The 20,676-nt window shown below is 40.0% G+C and overlaps 3 protein-coding genes and 1 long non-coding RNA gene across 5 annotated transcripts; 2 read left to right on the top strand and 2 right to left on the bottom strand.

Moving 5' to 3' along the window:
• Positions 1-1,305: 1,305 nt before the first annotated feature.
• ap1m2 (adaptor related protein complex 1 subunit mu 2) lies at positions 1,306-6,331 on the top strand. The gene is made up of 12 exons (XM_020597094.1): positions 1,306-1,518; positions 2,444-2,600; positions 2,860-2,927; positions 3,027-3,157; positions 3,268-3,415; positions 3,846-3,972; positions 4,094-4,236; positions 4,794-4,865; positions 5,132-5,290; positions 5,449-5,574; positions 5,942-6,017; positions 6,125-6,331. The coding sequence occupies exons 1-12, from the start codon at positions 1,477-1,479 to the stop codon at positions 6,148-6,150; spliced, it is 1,275 nt and encodes a 424-aa protein (XP_020452750.1). The 5' UTR covers positions 1,306-1,476; the 3' UTR covers positions 6,151-6,331.
• Positions 6,332-7,060: 729 nt separating this feature from the next.
• Positions 7,061-9,931, top strand: cdkn2d (cyclin-dependent kinase inhibitor 2D (p19, inhibits CDK4)). The gene is made up of 3 exons (XM_020597064.1): positions 7,061-7,240; positions 7,623-7,779; positions 9,127-9,931. Exons 2-3 carry the CDS (start codon positions 7,639-7,641, stop codon positions 9,478-9,480), a joined length of 495 nt encoding a protein of 164 aa, XP_020452720.1. The 5' UTR covers positions 7,061-7,240; positions 7,623-7,638; the 3' UTR covers positions 9,481-9,931.
• A 2,478-nt stretch (positions 9,932-12,409) lies between these two features.
• Positions 12,410-18,156, bottom strand: LOC109958428 (volume-regulated anion channel subunit LRRC8C). 2 transcript variants are annotated; one of them, XM_020597063.1, is made up of 3 exons: positions 17,774-18,156; positions 16,994-17,142; positions 12,410-16,092 (listed from the first exon to the last, which is right to left on the bottom strand). In XM_020597063.1, exons 2-3 carry the CDS (start codon positions 17,129-17,131, stop codon positions 13,834-13,836), a joined length of 2,397 nt encoding a protein of 798 aa, XP_020452719.1. In that variant the 5' UTR covers positions 17,132-17,142; positions 17,774-18,156; the 3' UTR covers positions 12,410-13,833. The 2 variants fall into 2 exon arrangements, with proteins under 2 accessions (XP_020452719.1, XP_020452718.1); XM_020597062.1 differs by having other exon boundaries at positions 16,994-18,156.
• Positions 18,157-18,395: 239 nt separating this feature from the next.
• Positions 18,396-20,426, bottom strand: LOC109958432 (uncharacterized). The gene is made up of 2 exons (XR_002274670.1): positions 20,303-20,426; positions 18,396-19,883 (listed from the first exon to the last, which is right to left on the bottom strand). It is a non-coding gene; the product is annotated as an uncharacterized LOC109958432 (long non-coding RNA).
• Positions 20,427-20,676: the final 250 nt, after the last annotated feature.

Here is a 20,676-nt window from a genome sequence, read left to right as displayed (position 1 = left end):
AGCATGTGGCCAGTGTTTTCTGCAACCCCGATGCTTGGGCCTACAGGCCACACTCTCAGATCAGATCAGAAGTGTATTCTTTGGAGAATAAAAACTGTCCACAAAAGCAATAAAATGAATTTTTGTACTCCTACTGTTTGTACCAGACAAGCTATTGTGTAGTTTTTAAGAAATGGTGCAATCATTAGGGAATATGAAAAAAAGTCCCATCGTCTCTAGTGGTGTAACAAAGACTAAATTCTGTCAGTTTCCCACTTTATAAAGCTGCAGTGTTTGATACATTCAAGCTAGGTGGTGGAAAAGTGCTGTTAGTTCAGCCTGAGTTGATACAAGTTTATATCCTATGTTCTCTGGAAAGACTTTGCACAGAGGTCCATTCTATGTCCGATAAGATACTTCAGAGAATAATGTTGTTTATGGTGAAACAGAATGTGTCCTTATTGTACCTTGAGGTCACCACATTACTACTTTTATCAAAAAAAGTCGTTTTTATTTAATTAACAAAGCCAAAGGAAGGGGTTGCTGTTCTAACATTTGCATTTATGGATATAAAATTTGATCATATGTATGATTACATACACTGTACCAGGCAGAATTTGTTCGGTTTCATCCGTGTTGTGTTAAAATAACAAACATATTTTCTTATTTATATTTATATTTACAGTATAAAGCATGATAAATTATTCTTCTGTAGAATTAGTATTATATTAGTCTACAGTATACTGTATGATATTATGAAATTATTAATAGTGATGCATGAACATGTAAGTAGCATTTTACTATTTTAGCTACTTTGACTTTTAGTCCTTTGGTTTCCAGCAAAGTTGTGCTACACACATCTGTAGTTGTTCTATGCTTCTCTGTAGCCTTTGTGAGTGTGAAAGAGAGAGAACTATTGGATATGTTCACTCAGTTTCCCACAGTTAATTAAATGAAGCTATTTGAGAAGTGTAAAGTGAAAATGTGCCTTTGTTTAACTGCTAAAATCTCACAAATCTCTCAAATTTGAGAGTTACTGGTTTTATTGTTAACAATTTATTACAGTATATATGTGTATGTATCATGTTTTTAAAGTAAAATCTTAATGGGAAAGGATTCAGATATGTAACAGAAATGATGTGGAGAAAAAGAAAATCATCAAGGAGACCTACAATATCTCAGGTAGCCTACAGTAACTACTGGAGAACTACTTGCTTTGATATGTGTCTGTGGCGCCCTCTAGCGGACAAACTCAGCAGCACACCCTCCTCCCTGCTCGTCTGTTCAGGTGAGCTGGTGAATGTTTCACCTGCGTGCGGTGACGTCACAACACCTTCAGGAAAGAGAAACGGAGCCTTCTATCAGCCTGGGCTGATGAATTTCTCTCGTTTCCATCGCGAAACCACATGAACAGCAGTGAAGAGTTGGGTTGAACTTTAAACCGAGCTTGTGTGCTGTGCAAACTCGTATGTGGCTGCTGGTGTGAGAACACACACGATGTCTGCCTCCGCGATATTTGTGTTGGATCTGAAGGGGAAGGTAAGATCGTTTCTAGAGCACAGTATAGACACTGATGTTTCTTTAGATTTACAAGTCTTTTTCTATAAACTGTAAAACCTCACACCTACTGCCCTTTGGTTTAAGTTTTTTTTTTTAATGTTGCTTTAACTGTTAAACATTAATAGACCACGTCGTTAAAGGTTAATATAGAGCTTGTGACAGTCTCATTCCATGGGCCTTTTCTTCCTTACTTCCGGATTCACGTGTGTCTGTGGAAAACCAGCTGGCTGCATCCTGAAATGACTCCAAACAGCCTCAGTGGCCATTTGAGTTGCAGCAGCTATGTGTAGTCTTTACACTCACCATGTTTTTGTTTGTTTGTAGACTGTATGTGCCTTAAACGTCCCTTTCTTTCAAAGAATGTAACCTGACACACAAGTTAGTGTTACCGAGGAATAGGAGTGGAAGTGCACGGTTTCAGATGTTATGTGTGATAATAAGGTGTGTGAATGCTGCAGCAGTTCTACATGATGTTAGCTCATCGACTAGGGCTTGAAATGTATCAAAGGTTAAAAGGATCTGCTTTTCTTTGTCTAGTACCTCTCCTGTTTTTTATTCTGTAGTTTAGCAAAGTAATAATACTTTTCACCAAGAACCAAATCATTAGTGAACTTCATGAAAAGGGTACATTTTGTGATTAATTATAGTAATAAAAATACTAGACATACAGTTAGATCAAATGTCACATCTCTTTGGTGGCAGCTTTCTTTTAAACCCCCAGTTCTGGTTCAACAGCAAGTCGCTCATCAGATTCATTTGATGTGGCAAAGGGTTTCAAATTTGCCACATTAGCTTGTGAGGAACTGCATGTTTTCTTTTGTACTTGATTCTGCTAAAGTAACTGCCATATTTAGTTTACCATGTGTTTGTCTAATAACCATGTGGTGTTATTCTCCCTGCTCAGGTGTTGATTTGTCGAAATTACAAAGGTGATGTGGACATGGCAGAGATCGACCACTTCATGCCTCTACTCATGCAACATGAAGAGGAAGGGCTTATCTGTCCTGTATTATCACATGGGAATGTTCACTTCATGTGGATCAAACACAGCAACCTGTACCGTATCCTTGTCCTGGATGTTGCTTTTCACTTACTACTTACTGAGAGGTTGTGATCATCATGCACATAAAAACTGTGACACGCAGTCCATAGGCCCAGAATTTCATTCATACAGCACCGATTGTTGAAATATATTGTTAACTGTGGATGATTAATTCTTATTATTTGGAAAGATGAATTCTGTAAGTTCATCTTAAAAGTGGTTTTAACAGTGATAAAATGTGAATGTGTAGAATCCTCCTTGACTTGATCTGGGTACAGTGGTGGCCACCACAAACAAGAACTCCAACGCCTCCCTCGTGTACTCATTTCTCTACAAAATAGTCGAAGTAAGTGAATTACAGTTGTTTTTCTAAACATTGGTTGTACATTCAGTTTCCAGGGAGCCTCCATAGATAAGTCTGATGTCTGTTGTTGTTGTCATACAGGTGTTCACAGAATACTTCAAAGAGCTGGAAGAGGAGAGTATTCAGGATAATTTTGTGGTTGTCTATGAGCTGCTGGATGAGCTGATGGACTTTGGATTCCCCCAGACTACCGACAGCAAGATCCTACAGGAGTGAGACTCACCAAGATGTGAACAGCCACACATACGGGCATAGATATACTAGCGACATCTTCATGTGGTGTTAAATCTCTTCTCTTCCCATTCCATCTTATCTTCTGCAGATACATTACTCAGGAAGGTGCCAAGCTGGAGGTGGCAAAGAGCAAGGTGCCGACCACCGTCACTAACGCTGTCTCCTGGAGGTCAGAGGGTATAAAATACAAGAAGAACGAAGTCTTTATTGATGTCATCGAGTCCATCAACGTACTGGTGAGATCGGCTGTAGGGCTGTATTGATCTCTGCCATGACAGCGTTTGTCACGATTAGATGTATTAATTACATGAGTAATTGTCTGCGAGAACTTGCCAATCACATGGAACTTGGAGCAGAAAATTTAATCGTACAATATTACTTTTACACAGTTTGCAAAATTTGTTATGTGTAGGTCATAATGGAGTAAGTAGTGTTGTTTTAATGCTTCTGTTTATGCTTCGTACATTAGTTATTATTTAACCATTCGTATGTGTCCTAGTAGTAAAATTAACCAATCTCCTATGTCCTGTACCCTCTGATGTTTATTTAGCTAAATCAGCCTCTTGTTTGGTTTAATTGACTAAATGACAAAAATCATATCAGAATTATTTGTGAAATGAGATGATTTATTCCAGTGTAGTCACTGCCCTGTTTTGTTTATTTCAGGTGAATGCCAATGGCAGTGTGATGAGCAGTGACATTGTGGGCAGCATCAAGCTGAAGACCATGTTGTCTGGGATGCCTGAACTGCGCCTGGGCCTCAATGATCGAGTGCTTTTTGCCCTCACAGGACGTACGTATGCAGTCTCTGCCTAATTATCTATTAGTCTGGTTATTTAACCGGATTTGTGGCTAATCTGTCTGCTTTATTTATGTTTTTAATAATTCTACTAATTGCATTGTTTTGTACTCAGGTGACAAAGGGAAGACAGTGGTGATGGAGGATGTGAAGTTCCACCAGTGTGTCCGTCTTTCGCGTTTTGACAGTGACCGAACAATCTCATTCATCCCTCCGGACGGGGATTCTGAGCTCATGTCCTACCGCATTAATACTCATGTTAGTCCAATTCAGTACCTTGTTTTCATACTAAATAGTTTATATTTATCATTTATGTTATATTTATGCCTCAAATGCTGCATATATTGGAGTAAACTCAAAGCACTGTGGATGTACTTAGAAGTTGCTGATGGAGCTAGTGTCATGTTCTACCTGTTAGAAATAAAAAGAGACAGACGGACATAAAGGACAAGACTTTAATTATCACCAAATAGGAAAGTCGCATGTCACTGCAGCACAAAAATCTATTTATTCCAAAAGATTCAGGAAGCATATAAAGTTTTATTTTAAATGAATAAAAGAAACCAAAAAAGTATTATATTACAGTGCTTTAGTCCATATACATAATTTGTCAATTGCGTAAATCACTAGTATTTGCAAAAATAATGAGTTTATTAATAGAAGTCTGCAAGTCTTATTGAGCCTTATATTGGTGTGCATGCAAATACATGAATTAAATTAACATCATATGCACATGTAACTAAAGGCTATTATTTTCCACATTGTTTTAACTGGTAAATCAATGAATAAGAAAACCTGTCCATCATCTATTACAGGTTAAGCCTCTGATATGGATCGAATCAGTCATAGAGAAATTCTCCCACAGTCGAGTGGAAATCATGGTTAAGGTATTGAATTTTTCAAAATAAAATCACATGCATTTTATAAACATTCTGAGTCACATAAGCTTTGGAAACCTCCGAGAAAACTGTTCAAGCATAGAAACCACAAGGAATAGAGTAAATGTTATTTCTGACATATCTTGCATCTACATGTTTATTTTTTTTGTTTGTTTTTTTTTACTTTCTACCCAGTGATACCATTCACTGCCCTTAGGCAACAGCACAGAGGAGGCTTTCACATGATATCCTGCTGTACTGTGTTGTATTTTCAGGCTAAAGGGCAATTTAAAAAGCAGTCTGTGGCAAATAATGTGGAGGTGAGGGTCCCTGTCCCCAGTGATGCTGACTCACCCAAATTCAAAACCAGCACAGGCAATGCCAAATATGTTCCTGAGAAGAACCTAGTGGTGTGGACCATCAAGTCTTTCCCTGTGAGCACTCCGCAACTCAATCTTTTATATGCCTTGGAGTTCAAAATTGACACTATGTTCAAAGAATTAAATTTGTTTTGTATTTATCTCTGTCTTTCTGCTTGTCTGTCCTTCTTTCTGTGTTTGTCTAATCCATCTGTGTGCATTCATTTATCCAGGGAGGTAAAGAGTTTCTAATGAGAGCTCATTTCTGTCTGCCAAGTGTGGAAAATGCTGAGGTTGAGGGCAAACCTCCCATTACTGTCAAATTTGAAATCCCATACTTCACAGTCTCAGGAATACAGGTATGTTTGCATGTATGTTTGTGTATATTTATGCTAGGGTTGACCATTTTTGTTAAACAACTGCAGAATGTAACCTGTGTTAGTACGAGTCAAGTACGTTTGCAAGCAAAACACATTTATTCTGAGTTTGAAACCTGTCACATCATAATATAAGGTATATTCTTTATGGACAATTATAAAGCTCCAGCCACCACCTGAGAGGATGCTTTGCACAGGGCATTAGTTTACAACCCATGCACAGTCAAGCCAGGTCCTGTAAGAGCTGAAATTGTGTGGCCATTCTGGGAAACCAGATTTAATTTGATGTACATTGATGTTTCTTGCCTCAGCATGTTGTGTCTCTGTCTCCCTCACTCTTCTTCTCCAGGTGCGATATATGAAAATCATAGAAAAAAGTGGTTACCAAGCTTTACCCTGGGTCCGCTACATTACACAGAGTGGAGGTACACTAGTAATAGACCTCACAACATAACAAAATACTGTTTTCAGAATATATTGTATTTGATTTTACTTTTATAATTTCTCCTTACATTTGTTGTTTTCTTAATAGATTACCAGTTAAGGACCAATGTGTAAAGCCTGGGGCTTACTGTGAATTCCCCACTACCTGGCCTTCCAGGGGAGCATCAATGATCACTTTTAAGTGGACTGAAAAAAAACGTCTTTTAACCCATTCTATGTAATGTCAATAATTTTGTTTCATGAAATCAACAAGAATCTGTGTTGTTTGATTTTTAATATTTTTATTGTGAGACTACTGCAAGTTATTAAAATGTGTGATAAAGTTGAGTAGTCTTTAGGAGTTTTTCCATTAGAGGAACCTACTGAAACGTGTTGCACAGAGTAACGGAAAATGGAGGGGAAGCTGATTTTGGTAGACCCACACCCTCTTCTTCTTTGCTGCAGCTTGTCTCCTCCTCATCAATACAACTAAAGCCAAATCTTTTACTGGCATGTAGACAGATACATGGTGCACCCAGATCTGCTGTGTGCACCCTCCTCTGCTGTACTGCGCCCAACCCCCGCTGCGAGCGAAGTGCATACTGCCAGAACCTGTGTTTGGTGATTGTTTAGGGAAGTATGCGTTATACCGCTCGTTAGGTTCCGATAGTGGGAACGTAGCATTTGTATTTTTCTTATGCCTCTTTTCATGAGCTTGCAGTTGCAACGCCATATGAGGGTGAATTTTTTCCTCACTTTCCATTATGCAATCACAGTCACTAAATTCCGCCTAAAATTAAAAACTTGCACCCGCCTTTCCCCCCCCCACACAGAAATACAACCAGAGATCAGAAATGTGAATGAACTGTCTCTGAAGACATCGACGTATACGAATCGCCCGCTTTCTTCGCAAGGTGCTCTGATTGGTCGAGTGTTTGCTGTTGCCGCAGTGATAGTGTAGTAACAGGGTTGTAGCCCCGCCTATTTTGCCATATATGGCAATGCAACGCCCTCTAAGCGAACTGTGATTGGTCAGCGTATGTTCTTCTTCAATGTTTGTAAATTGTAGTCTGGAGACACCGCTGTGTAGATCTCAGCGCGCAAATGTATTTTCTAATGTTGATAAATTTTCCTTGTTTGGCTTTTATTTGAAACATTACTGGTCGTTAGAAACAGTGGGATAGAAAATCTTAGCCACACGTTGGATCTTGACCAACTGAAAAAGGTATTTAAAAGCTCTATATAGTCTTCTCTTTTTGTTGTTAGCGGTTAGCTTTGGATGCTAACTGTTTATGATAACGTTATTCAGTTGACCATCCTGTCTCTAGGCAGAACCGATGTTTTCTCAGTGCTTTGTTGTTTCAGCCTGCTATGTGGGAAACCGATCCCATATAACATTACCCTAGCAAAGTCAGATAATATGGCGTCTAATGGCAACTAAAGCTTAGCTTATCCGGATGATGTAGTAGCTAGCGTTAGCTAGTAGTTAACCTTCCTGAATCCTGGCTTCGCTTTTTCACATTTCATAGTAATTATTGTCTAACTACATCGTGAGCCACTGGTTGAATTTCGGTGTAGTTAACTGCTGTGCATCTCCTACTGAACAGGCAGGAAGAGACTATAATGGTCCTCAGTCAGATGGATGCCGGTAAAGCTTTGACTTCGGCAGCAGCCAAAGGGAACACCAGCGAGGTACAGAGGATCCTGGAGGAATACAGAGTACATCCTGATACTCTCAATGAATTTGGCAGGACTGCGCTTCAAGTGAGGACCATTTACAATAAATGTTGATGCACTGTTCATATTTACTTTGGTTTTAACTGAGCAAATACGCATACTGTAGAAATACATGAGCCCGGAGTGTTTGTCGTTTCCTCTTGTTTGTGTAATACATGTGTTTTCTCTGAAGAGTTTCCAGTTATCAGTGTGTTACATGCATTAAGGCATAGCGAATTAATGCCCAAACCAAATTCCCAATGTAGCCTGGATACCAGGTGAAATGTGGAATATTTTACACAATTCATTTGAAATTCATAAAAAGAGGATGTGCACTAAATTAGGCAGCATTTAAACTAAGGTCAGTCTAATAAAACATCTCTGCTATAAATTAAAAATCCTGCCTGTAAAGGTTGCAAAGTTTTTTTTTTTTTTAGCCTTTTACAGAGGTGGTGATTCCACTTTGTGGGTGTGTTTTATTGAATTGTATTCTTAAATTGAAAGGTGGAAAATTTTCAAAGGTTTCATTTATATCAGTGAGGGCAGACTAAATGGAAAGGCTGCACTTAATTATTATTATCTTTTTTTAAATTAAATGTATGGTCTATAAAGTCTCATGAATGGAGAAAAATGTCTGTTGCAGTTTTCCAGGTGGCAGACATCTTCACACGTAGATTGTCCAAAACCCAAAACCATTTTCCAGCAAAACAAATATTCAAGGTGAGGAATATCATGCTCAACCAAAGATACAATTTAGAAGAAAAACATGGACCTGGGGTGCATTTAACCACATCCAGGGTCCACATGGAGGAAGACATAGCTGAAATTTTGGAACTTTTCCTCCACTTGTGCCAATATGAATGTGATTACAAATTAAAATGAAGAATGTTTGGCGATGTAGGTGTGTGAACCTGCTTTTGTCTTTGTTCTCTGGACAGCAAACAGAAAAGCAGAAGTCCTCACATGCGAGAAGCTGGAATCAGAAAATATTTGGCATTTCTGTCAATTTCCTCTCAGTGCACTAAACAAAAACACATCTCAGCATAAAGTTCAAGTTCAAAGTGTTTATTTTGTCATATGCACAGTTAGGCAACGTGTTTCCCTGTACAATGAAATTCTTACTTTGCCGTCCACATGAATGCCACAAAATACAAATGAAATATAAAGTAGATAAATAAGCAACACAAAATCTAAGGCACTTTAAGCAGCAACAAATGCAGCAATAATAATATAATGTGATACAGTTCAACAGCTTCTAAACTACGGCTTCCAAAAGTATCATACAGTTGAATCAGTGCCTCTCTAAAAAGTAGTTTCAACCAAAACTAAACATAGTCACCTTCATCAGGGTAGAATTTCTCACAGGACTTTTGCATTTGACTGCACAACCTACAGGTCATGATGATGGGGAACTCCAAGATTGCCAGTTTGCTGTTGGAAAAAGGAGCAGATCCTAACGTCCAGGACAGACACGGGATAGCGCCAGTCCACGACGCAGCCCGGACAGGATTTCTGGACACTCTGCAGGTTCTGGTGGAGTACGGTGCTTCAGTAAATGTACCGGACCAGAGTGGGGCCCTACCTATCCACATTGCCATCCGGGAAGGCCATCGGGATGTTGTGGAGTTCCTGGCACCACAGTCTGACCTGAAGCACGCCAACATCAGCGGACAGACAGCGATAGACGTAGCCCGAGCTTCATGTGTGCCTGATATGATTGACTTGCTTTTTGCTCACATTCATAGTTAGTCAGAAGTCTGGGTGCTCAGTGCCTCCTGGGTAACCCTAACCTCACCCCTGCGTGAAACCTGGTGACTTGAATTCATTGCTGTGTAAAGGATTATTTTTTGACTGTGGCTCAGCATTAATATGTGACACAGGACATATTGTCTTGGCAGCTTATTTTCAGTGGGTGGGTGGACAGACACCTCTTTTGCACAGTGCAATTTAGGCACCTTATGTATCTGTTTTCCCGATTAATTGGGAGTGCACATTTGTGGATAGTTTTCCCTCAGTGTTTGTAATTTTAATTGCATTATTGCCATTGTGTAAGATTTGTAACAGTTGATACAGTGTGTTTTTAAAAACTACAAAACCTGACATGATGCACCCTGATTGCTTTGCATAGTTGTGTTTCTCTTACTTAGATGTTCTTAGACTTTGAATTGACACTTATTTATTGTTATTATAGGACTGAATATTCCTGTGACTTTGTAAAGAGTGACAGCTATTGTGATTTGTTGAAATGTTATTTATACTTATAAATACCTTTTAAAACAAAAGTGAGATAATTCGCTTTACTTTATTTTATGTTTTCATTTTCAAAAAGTGTTGAACTTGAAGTCATGCATTCAGTGTGGATTTCGCTCAGCATACTGCATTTTAGCTACAGTGTCTTTGGCAAGACAGTTAGGTAAACTGCCTTCAGGGGTGTAGATACCATGACTTGTTTCCACAATAATTGTATTCCTGCAGATTGTAAAATGCTTTGAAGCATTTCATCAGTCGTACCTCAGGAAGACCTCACAAGATCAGTCTTGAAGGTTGTGAAATGACACTTCTGCTACATCAGTTTTCTTTAATTATACATTTTGTGTGAAGTACTGGAATGTTTTACCAGTTCTGGCATATACAAATTAAATGTACATCATCAGTGGTGCTCACATCACTGCAATGACATGCAACAAATGAGAAGGGCTACTGTGTGTTTGGGACTTTATTTTGAAGGGCTATAAGACAAAACTGGGAAATGATATTTGCAGAACATTTTGTGTCTATAAATGTTTTAGTTTAAAGAACTAAGCTGGTGAAAACATTGAAGTGGTCATTAAATTTGCTCATGGTTTGTGCAAGTTTGGCTGAATCTAATGTCTTCATTAAAACACATTTTCCTTTCGATTCTAATCTGTGTTCTGCTTTTAGACCTGTTTTGTTTGCTTTGTTAACTGTTACATACAGCGGCACTTCCTCAAGGTTATTCATCAAGGACATTTATAATAACTGTGCACTGGAATGCGGTGCAAAATGAAAACTGTCAAGGCTCACACAGACAGCTGGATCGAAACTCCAAATGAATGAGGGCCCTGTTTTGTTGAGGCTCGTAGGTAACAGTAGCATAGTTTGCTGCTGATTGTGCACGGAGATCTTGTGATGCAGGGGGTATTTTGTTTGCTTGTGTGCCATGGGTCAACTTCTCCAGCCCGGGAAAAGAGATGCAGTTCAGGTGCTGTGTGTCAGGTTGCTGTGCAGAGGCCCGTGATTTCACAGAAAAACCGTGACGTTATGATACCATATTGTTACATATGGTCTTTGGACATTTGTCACAGTGTCAGCAGTATTATTATGTGTTTCAACTTCTTCAATATAATTTGCTGTTATACATTAGTTCATAGTTACAAAACAGTAAAATTACCTGAGCTTTACAGGACAAATTTCTCTGTCTTATGAGTACTTTGTCTTTTGATATGTTAAAAGTATATTTTGTTGATAATACTTGTGTACTTTTCCTCAAGAAAGATTTTGAATGCAGAAGGGTTACTACAGTATGATATTACTACTCCTGTAAATGCTGCACTTCTTCTGCACTGTGTAACAGCCTGCAGTCTACATGTTGCGTGCCGTTTTCACCTGCCTGTTTAAGATTTACATAGTCCCACATATAGACACCCACTGAGATCTGCATAGTCTAACCACAGTATTTGCCTTTGTGGCACCGAAAAACTCTACTGGAGCTGCTCGAGGTTAAATGTCAGCCACAACGGTGCTTCAGCAGTAGTTTCCCCACCCATATTTTCCCAGTCAGTCTTGGATTGACAAATCTTCTGGTTATAAGTTTGCTTCTCTATCTTTTGTGCTACCACACCCTCATCTTGTGTAATAAAGACACAGCTATGAATAATATAGCATTCAGCTCCCTGACTTAACTGAGCACAATCGTGGGTGTGATTCTAGATGTGCAAACACTCCCTGTACAATCACTGTTGTAGTTTGTTTATTCTGCAAGTTAAGAGTGATATGGTAATAGTGACAAGTTTGCAAGGAGCGAGAAATAGTGGGAGTAGACAAACGGTAAAAGAGGTCAGCTTACTCCTTCAAAATAATATACATTCACATGTGTGGGAATGCATGATGACGACAACAATGACTCAAGGGTCTGATGAGGGTATCACAGCTTTAGAATAAGAAACCTCATGCTCAACCAGAGGCAGAATTGTAGAGGAAAAAGGTGGCGCTGGGGTGGTTTTGTATAAAATGTTATTCTAGTATTTAGAATTCTAATGTTCATTCAGATTTAACCTATTAAAGTCTGTGTCATCCATTGTTTTTAGTCTGAAATTCCCTTTTTTCTTTTTTTTTTTTTTTTAGCTGAAGTCAAATCTTATAGTTGGTATTGACAAGAAGAATGATTACATTAACCATTAAAATTTCAGTGGGCATTTGAGTGTTGTTTTAAACTACATTTGAAAAATACAATCTTGTCCTTTAAGATGTATAGAGTTGTCTTTCATGGTAGTTTAAAATAAAAGTCTTAATCACTCACTGGTAAAATAATAAGAGTAATATGAGTATGAAGTTTAATACCAATTTACTGTAAGTCATACTGTACAGAAAGCATGGCAGAGTCACAAGTGGTGACTATTAACACATACTGTAACATGCTCTGACAGGACACTGTATGTACTTGGATTCACAGTTTTATTCAGATCATCAAGCAGTAGAGCATCAAAGCCCGCAGGCACTGAAAACCAACACTCTGGAGTTTGGAAAAACAGAAACTCACATTACAGGAAGAAGCTTTCCAAAGTGTTTCCCATCCAAATGGACATTCTGCATTAGGATAACCAGTCCTAGTCAGACACTTTGGGTAGCATTACAGAATCTGACTCAAGGTATCACCACTAGAGCAACCCTCCTGGAGATGTTGGCAGGTTACTTATTTCCAGCCACACTTATGCAGTCAGATCTGTTTTGGTTAATGCTGGTGGCACACTCATCTTTCCCATCACAGAGGAACAGGAAAATGATAAAGCAGTACAAAATACAATTATCTGCTTTACCCTATAAGTATGTTTGACTGATACTTCATTTTACTTAGGAAAATTTCACATTTCAATCACTGTGTTCTCTTTTTCGGCAGCATTCAACACTAAATTCCATGTGAATTATAAGAGAAAGCAGTTTTCTTGGAGGCGTGTAGCAGTGTGGGTACGCTCAAGTATTACTGAGCATAACATCTTGTAACCATGCAAGTCAAGACATGACTGCTACTATTCAGGCTGAACTGTGGAAGCCCTGGCTAAAACAAATTTGTTATGTTACAGTTAATTATTGTATTTTGCTTTGCACACACCAAATATCATGTTGACCAGACCTCTATTAGATTCATATTGCACTGTATGAATTCAGTCTTTTCTCCATTTAGCCAAATATGCAAAGAGAGGGATAAACACCTGTTATTCTGTTACTAAGAGGCTTTTTCTCCTTCCCCTTGTTTGGCGCCTGAAGCGGAGTAACATGAGCCACAGGCTGTCACACTCTTTTTCATGCCGATTGATACAGAGCACTTACAAATCCTTTGACTTTTGCTCACTAGAATCCACAAAATGTTCAATAATCAAAACTCAGGATGAAAATTCTGCCTGTGGCAGTTTTAAGGTCCTAGCTTTTTCACAGTTTTAATATTGTCAAGTGTTGAGCACTTGTCTCCTAATCAAGAGTGTTCTGACATTTATAATAATTCTTGTTAACCTTTACATTAATGTGTGATCTGCACCAGTCAAATCAGCTACATAAAAAACATAATTGATAATAAATGCAACAAGGTATTTACAGGACATTGATAAACTTGGTAAAATATTTATTTAGACAATTGATTTTTAGAAAAGCCTAAAAAACATTTTCAGAACCATGTTCAAGTTGTTTTTTTCACGCATTGCCACAATGTAGACAATCTTTATTAACTGGTTCATCTTTTCTGTTCAGTTACAGATATGAGTGTGGTTTCCCCTTTGTTCTGTTTGTTCCCTGTAACGTTCCAGTCTAGCATCAACCACCATGCTACACCGAGAAAAGATGAGTCCATTAACTGTACAAACTCAGCCATTAACCAGCCTGCTCTGTACATCTGAGCAGGTCCAGCAGGCTCTTCTCTACTATCAACCCACTGTTAATCAGTGGTAGAGATTCCCCTAGTTCCAGAGGCAGCGAGTCCAGGCGGTTTCCTTTAATGTCCAGATGAGCCAGCTGGGCCAGGCTGGCCACTCTGGAGCTTAAATATGACAGGCAGTTGTTTCCAAGAGCCAGCGTCTTTAGCCTTTTACAGGAGAACAGCTCCTCTGGCAGCGTCTCTAAAGAGTTGAAGGCTGCAGAGAAGAACTGCAAGCCCTGCAGGATGCCCACCTCAGGAGGGAGCGAGGTGAGCTGGTTGTGGGAGACATCAAGGTGCCTGAGCTTGGTGCAATAACACAGTCGAGAAGGAAGCTTGCGTAGCTTGTTCCAGCTAAGGTTCAGTATCTCCAGAGAATGCAGCTTACTGATATGATCCGGAATGTAAGTGATCTTGTTATGCCACAGTTGGAGTTTAACTAAACGGCGGCAGTGCTGTAAGCTTAGAATCTCCTCCACAGTAGTAAGTTTGTTTTCTTTAAGATCTAGCTCCTGCAGATTGTTCAGGCTGAAGACAGCGCTTGGGATGCGCTCCAACTCGCAGCCCACTAATTCCAGTGTGACTAGGTTGGTTAACTTCTTGAGGCTGCTAAAAGCTTGGAGCTTCACGCCTTCGTTAACAATGCACAAGCGCTGCAGTTGCAATGCGACATCCCCTACATTTGCTGGGATCTTTGTAAGTTTGGAGCGGAGAGTGAGGGTTCTCAGAGCTTTAAGCTCTCGAAGGGAGTCCAGAGTGGCACTTCTGGACACCTCACTGGTTAAAGGACCAGTGAGATGCAACTCCTCCAGGCCACGTAGGGTGTGCATCCACAGAGGCACCTCCTCCAAACTTTCAAAAGACAAGCGCAGGACTTTTAAGTGTTCCTTGAGGTGGTTGAGGGCAGGCAGCTGGAGCTTTGCAGGACAGTAGATCAGTGCTAATTCCTGAAGTGAGTCTAGCTTTGCCACACTAGGTGGAATGGTTACATTTTTAACTTGTTCCAGTTTGAGTGATTCCACTTCAGGAATCTCAAAGACTGTGTCAGGAAGTCCTGGCAATGTTATCAAGTGGAGTTCCAGCCGGTTACTGGCGTTCTTGGAAAGACAGCTGCGTAGCTTTTTGCCAGTCCACTCATAGTTGAGGTTGAGCTGACGGAGGCGGCTCTCACTGACTTCAGAAAGAAAGACAGCAAATCTTTTAGAGTAAAGTGCATCATATTGGTCCACAAGGTGCAGAAGGAATGCAAAATCATTCTTCACATCTGGTATGTCATTGATACCCGTCTCCAGTCTGATTTGCTCAAAGGAGTACTCCTTCAGAGGCCGATGAAACAGCCAGTAGAGGCTGTAGATACACAGAAGTCCATACACTCCCACAAAGCAGATATAGCAGTAAGAAAGCTTGGAGAAAAGATGGGCTTTGTTGTCATTACAGCAGTAGATGTCAAAGCCAGTCAGCTCAGGGGGAACGTAACAGCGCACTACTATCTCGATGTTCGGTACCAACACTGCAGTGTAGATAATAATTAAAAGAAATTTGACGACTTTCAGTGACGTTTGTAGCACATACATGACATACAAGATATCTGCTTCCTCTACATGAGTTCTGAACTTCTTCACCTTTTCAAACAGAGCTTTGGCCTGCTCGCCTTCCGTCTTACCCAAGACGGAGAGGGTCGACTGAGACTCTGGATCAGGCTTGACAGGGGAAGAGCAAAGAAGCCCTATAGTCTCCTCATCTTCTTGTTGATCTGTGGGATCTTTTGACATGGTGGTCCTCCTCCAGCTTACCAGCTTCTCCTCTCGTCTTTCCTCAGACACTTCACTTAGGGCTCTTGTGGTCCAGGGTGAATCAAAGCACTTCCCAAGGATGGTGACAAAGAGATCAATTTTAGAAGATGTCCCAGGGAACTTGAACCAGAAGCTGCTTGCTATTACAAAGATCATCGTGTGGATCACAACGAGGTATGGGAAGTACTTAGCATACCAGTGAACAAACCTTTCATAGCAGTAATGGTTGACAAAAACATACTGGTTGATGTCCAGGTTGTTCTTTCGGCCAAACACCTCCTGGATGATGGGATTCATAGGTGCGACCGGTGTGTGCTGCGACGTCTTGTTCTCCCTGTATGTCTGGATGTAGCTGCAGTCAATAACCTCAGGCGTTGGGCTGGTGACGTGGCTCGGCAGGCAAGCAATCTTATCTTGAGAGAGCTGTGGAAAATACATTAAGGAATGAATTAACAAAAGGAACATAAGAGAAAGAGGAAAAGACAAGAGTCCTTAGTTGAACAATTCAGTAAAACATAAATATGAATGGAAAACGCTAAGATCTCCATGTCTTTAAAAGAGTTAGAAAAGCTATTCCAAAACTTAAAAAACCTTCCAACATTTTTACTGTTTATGTGAACTGTTACCATATATACTAACAAGTGACAAACTGGAGATACTGAAGAAACTTGGCGAGAATCTGTGCTGATAAGAACTTGAAGCTGTTTTGAAGGCTCATAATTGCCCACACCAACTTAAGATTAAGGAATAAAAGAAAGCATACTAAATGAAACTCTTTACAGTGGTGGCACTGGCAGCCACGACTTTGAAAATAAAAATAAATAGATAAGAATGAATAAAATTTGTTTTAATAAAGTAACACCCACACCCTCCTCACAGTCTACAATTGGACACTGTGTTAAGAACACAAGCAAACAAGTAGCAGAAGACATTACAACTTCATTCATTTGCTTTTCTTCTGTGCTATTTTAACTTGACATAGAAATGATAATCAGGTGGTGAGAGACATTAAGCAGCGAGTTAGTGATCTGAATTTGTAGTAACTGGGTCAGGAGAGACATGCTAGTTCAGTTATGCTGTGTTTTTGCCTGATGTGGAGGTCAAATAATGTAGGAACTGCTGTGGTATTCACCAACACACAGAGAGCAGGGTGTGCTGGAACCATTCATATTTTGAGATGCCACAATAGAACCCAATTATTTAGATGTCTGATCTGGCAGGCGATGTTATATTAGATCAGTAATTATTATGCTGCTAAACAGGCTAACATTTGAGGATTTAAGAGCTTGTGATCACAAAGTGACTGGTTTTGTCGGCGCCTCACCTGCAAGGTGCACCCGAAGACTCCAATCATTATCATAGCAACGCACAGGTACTCTGAGAAAACATCCCACCATGGCTTCAGCAATCGAAACTTGGAGTTCTGCTCAGCAAGATTTCTGAATTCAGTCACTGGGATCATCCTGGCTGCTGCTGCACACGGGTGAAAGACAAGAGTGGTTGTGAGCACTGAGGCTAAAATAGGTTTTCAACACAGAGCAGTCTCTAGAGAACATCTTGTTAAAGCTATTAAAGTTATATAATGTAAAAACACATGACAGTAACAGAAAATATTTGCAGGAGATAATATTTAATTTATTCATGCACAGGGTGATGTCAGGCTTTATGTATTTATGGCCTTGAATGAATGGAGAGCCAGTCACTGCAGTGAATTAAAGGTGGATTAACTCGTTTGTCAACAACTACTAGATATAATCCCTCTTTGTGTTACATTATAAAGTAAATGCACTTATTACATGTAAATTACCCTTTTTTATTTCTAATGCACATGGTTAAAAACTTAACAGTATGGGCAAACTTTATGTGGGACTATGTCTTTGTGATTTAAAGAGACAGTATCACTTCATGAAAGGTAGCCTACTAGACTTAATAACTGGGAAATCGCATATACAAATAGTGTCATATGTTCACACTTGTTCATAAACTTTCATGTCTTCAAAATAGTTTCCGTTTGTCTCTAAAGTATCAGCCTACACAGTATAGTAAAAAAAAAAGAAACGAAACATCTGTTGTATTTAGTTGTGTCGTGGCCAGTTGGACTTACCTGCCGCCGGAGAGCATCCACTGGCGCCACCCGTGTAAGTCGGTGTTTTTTTGTACGGTTAAATACGAGTGCACCACCGGTGTCAAGCGACCAAGGAACAGTACAACACATCCGGAGAAGCTTTTCAAAACAAGATCTTCAAAATAACCATGGGCGCTAACTTTACAAACGATAAGAAAATAAACACTTTATGTGGTAGGTTGTATTGTAAATTAATACATTTTAAATAGCACATGACCCTATAGGAATATCCTTATTCCTTTTCTTCTTTGTTGGTTCCCTTGGCTACAGAATGTACTGTGTCCTAATTTCATTTACATTTTACTAGGCTATTTAATATTTTTGTCCCTCATGTTTGTTAGGACTTTATTGATCCCCCAATGGGGAAATTCTTGTGATCCAGCAGCAATAGAGAGCAGCAACAAAACACCATAAGAACAAACAGCACACATATATCTTGAGAAACAAATTCCAAAGTACCTAAAACCAGACAGAATATAGTATTTGAGAGACAATCAAGAACAAGAATGATCCTCCCGCAATTAATCCCCGAGAACAAATCAAAAATACCTAAGAACAAGAAAACACATAGTATTCGAGAGAGATCAAGAAGTCAAGGACAATAGGCTACATCTTATAAAACAAAAAAAGAACCATGTCTGTTTTCTTTTTTGTTTGACATTTTTGTCCCTTTCAGGTCTAGGCTCAAACCCAAAGGTGATGGGGGTCCGGTTTGAGAAGCCCCCCTGAGTGCAGCGTGCAGATCGGGGCCCAGCTCAATGTGGGCGTGGTCCGATGGTTGACCCCGCACACAACGGTATCCTCCTTTGTCTGGTGTTTCCCGGTCCCATGATGTTCATGCTGCTTCATGTCTTGAACGGACGAAAATATGAACTGTGAGAGTAAGTGAGACTGTCATTATGCATAATGTATTTTGAAACACGATTTATCGTGTGTTTAAAGGTTTAATGGTTTCACACTTATGTGTGATTTATATTCAAACATTGATCACTAAAGACATCAGCAGAGGAAAATAAAAGAAGTGACAGGCTTCTAACACTGATCAGATGTTAATGTTAACGTTACCTGGGCACGTGGTTTGCATTGTAAGGAACCAACACAACTTTGTGTCCCTCCAGTAGAGTGTTCTCGTTTATCTTCATGGTGCCAACCAGACACAAACACCAATAGGACCGATTATAACAATAAACTATATTCAACCCTTGTACGACCCATCAATATATTATAACAGCTGGATACCGAATCACAAGATGGAGACCATTCTTCCCATAGATCTATTGGGAAAAGGTAGGAGATTTCTCAGTGTCTGTATTGTGATAATGTTTTTTAATAACACAAATACATTAATTTATTCTATTTATTTTCCCCACTGAATGTTGCTCGCCTGGCGTACACGGCAAATTTGTTTTTCTTCCGGGATTGCTTCCGCGTTCCACTGCACATGCGCACTAGGAGGCGGATGGGGATAGCGGCCGAACTTCCTCAGGCTCCAGCGTAGAAATATCTGCTGTGCACACTGACAAAGTAAAAATCACATGCGATTACAAACACATCTAGATACGCTTTTATTAGCCAATGGAAATTGCCTCAAGGCATTTTACAAATGAACACATTTATTAATGTTTTTATTCTATTATCTCATGCTTGTGTAGTGTAATGACCCCCGGGGTGGAGGAGAGAGACTAGCTACACTAGTACAGCTAAACTAGTTAGCAGGGCGCTAGCACCTATGCTGATCTTGGTTAGCGATTATTCCAGGCCCCATACACCGCACGACTCTGGATATCGCCTGGGCGTGTACCTTTTACAGTGACCACCAATGCAACACTGCTTTCTCTGTCATTTATTTAGAACTCCCATGATGCACCTCTGCACCCCCCAATGGCTGACGTGGATCGTCACAGTATGTACATGCACATGTGTCTGTGGATCTGTTCATGTTCGGTTCCTTAAATGGCTCTGTCCACTTAGTGCCACAGCTTCACCGGCTCCTATGTAGTGTTGACCGTGTCCATCCAGTGCTGCAGCTAACGGCCTCTGGTGCACATGAAGGGCCCTAACACCAGCACTCCCAGTTGGACTGGAGGCTCTGGGAGAAAGATATAAGAATATCACTGTGTCGGTGTTTCGGATCTTGTCAGCGATATTAGAAGGGCCTTGGTCTGCCTTCAAAATATGTCAGATGTCAGTAAAAAAATATTTATTCTTTTAGAACTTTAAGCCATTTAATTTCTACCTCTCACTTTGGGATTAAGCCTTCCACCGTTTTAGGAATGCTCTCAAGCTCCCACCTTATTTTGATAATGAAGTTAATTTCCCAACTTCAGTTTTTCTTCAGGAAAACCATTTGTCTAGCCCTATAAGCCCGGCGCCTGTTTTGGGGATTTAAATCGACGGCGCCTCCCCGAAATAAAATGTGTATATCTCCGCAACCACACGGTGTATTTGGTTACTCTTGGTGTCAAACGAAATGGAACACTTGTGAGATTTGTCAGGAGGTGTAAATACCTTTCGATGTTTTGTTGTTGAAGAGTAAATCAAGATGGAGCTGACGCTCTCCTCATTTGCAGGACAATAGCTTGGTCCCAGATTTCTGCATACAGACAAACGACCCCTCATTGGATTCCTCTCGACCTATAGAATGTGGCTATTGAGTTTGTGACCTTATTGACAGCATCGTGGACCAATGGCAGTCGATAAGACCGCACCATGGGGGGGGGGGGGGGGGGTTGGGGTGCGCCCCCCTGTTTCTATCCAGCTAGAACCCCCCTAACTTAGAAATAATGGTATTTTCCAAACCGACGCCATTTTGTGAGTCAGGAAATGCAGTGTTTGCGTCGGAAAAACCTATTTTTCAGCATAAAAACATCAAAGATAAGATA

The sequence above is a fragment of the Monopterus albus genome, unplaced genomic scaffold (genome assembly GCF_001952655.1).
Source record: "Monopterus albus unplaced genomic scaffold, M_albus_1.0 scaffold32.1, whole genome shotgun sequence".
In the NCBI taxonomy this organism is placed as follows: Eukaryota; Metazoa; Chordata; class Actinopteri; order Synbranchiformes; family Synbranchidae; genus Monopterus; species Monopterus albus.
Note: the sequence above shows the minus strand (reverse complement) of the source record. Positions and strands in the feature narration are given on the sequence as shown.

Coding starts and splice junctions, on each gene's coding strand:
- LOC109958428 (XM_020597062.1), bottom strand. CDS start 17,131: ATGATCCCAGTGACTGAATTCAGAAATCTTGCTGAGCAGAACTCCAAG. Junction 16,093..16,993: donor TCTTCGGGTGCACCTTGCAG/GTGAGGCGCCGA, acceptor TATTTTCCACAG/CTCTCTCAAGATAAGATTGC.
- ap1m2 (XM_020597094.1), top strand. CDS start 1,477: ATGTCTGCCTCCGCGATATTTGTGTTGGATCTGAAGGGGAAG. Junction 4,866..5,131: donor GAGTGGAAATCATGGTTAAG/GTATTGAATTTT, acceptor TTGTATTTTCAG/GCTAAAGGGCAATTTAAAAA. Junction 5,291..5,448: donor GGACCATCAAGTCTTTCCCT/GTGAGCACTCCG, acceptor TCATTTATCCAG/GGAGGTAAAGAGTTTCTAAT.
- cdkn2d (XM_020597064.1), top strand. CDS start 7,639: ATGGTCCTCAGTCAGATGGATGCCGGTAAAGCTTTGACTTCGGCAGCA. Junction 7,780..9,126: donor TTGGCAGGACTGCGCTTCAA/GTGAGGACCATT, acceptor CACAACCTACAG/GTCATGATGATGGGGAACTC.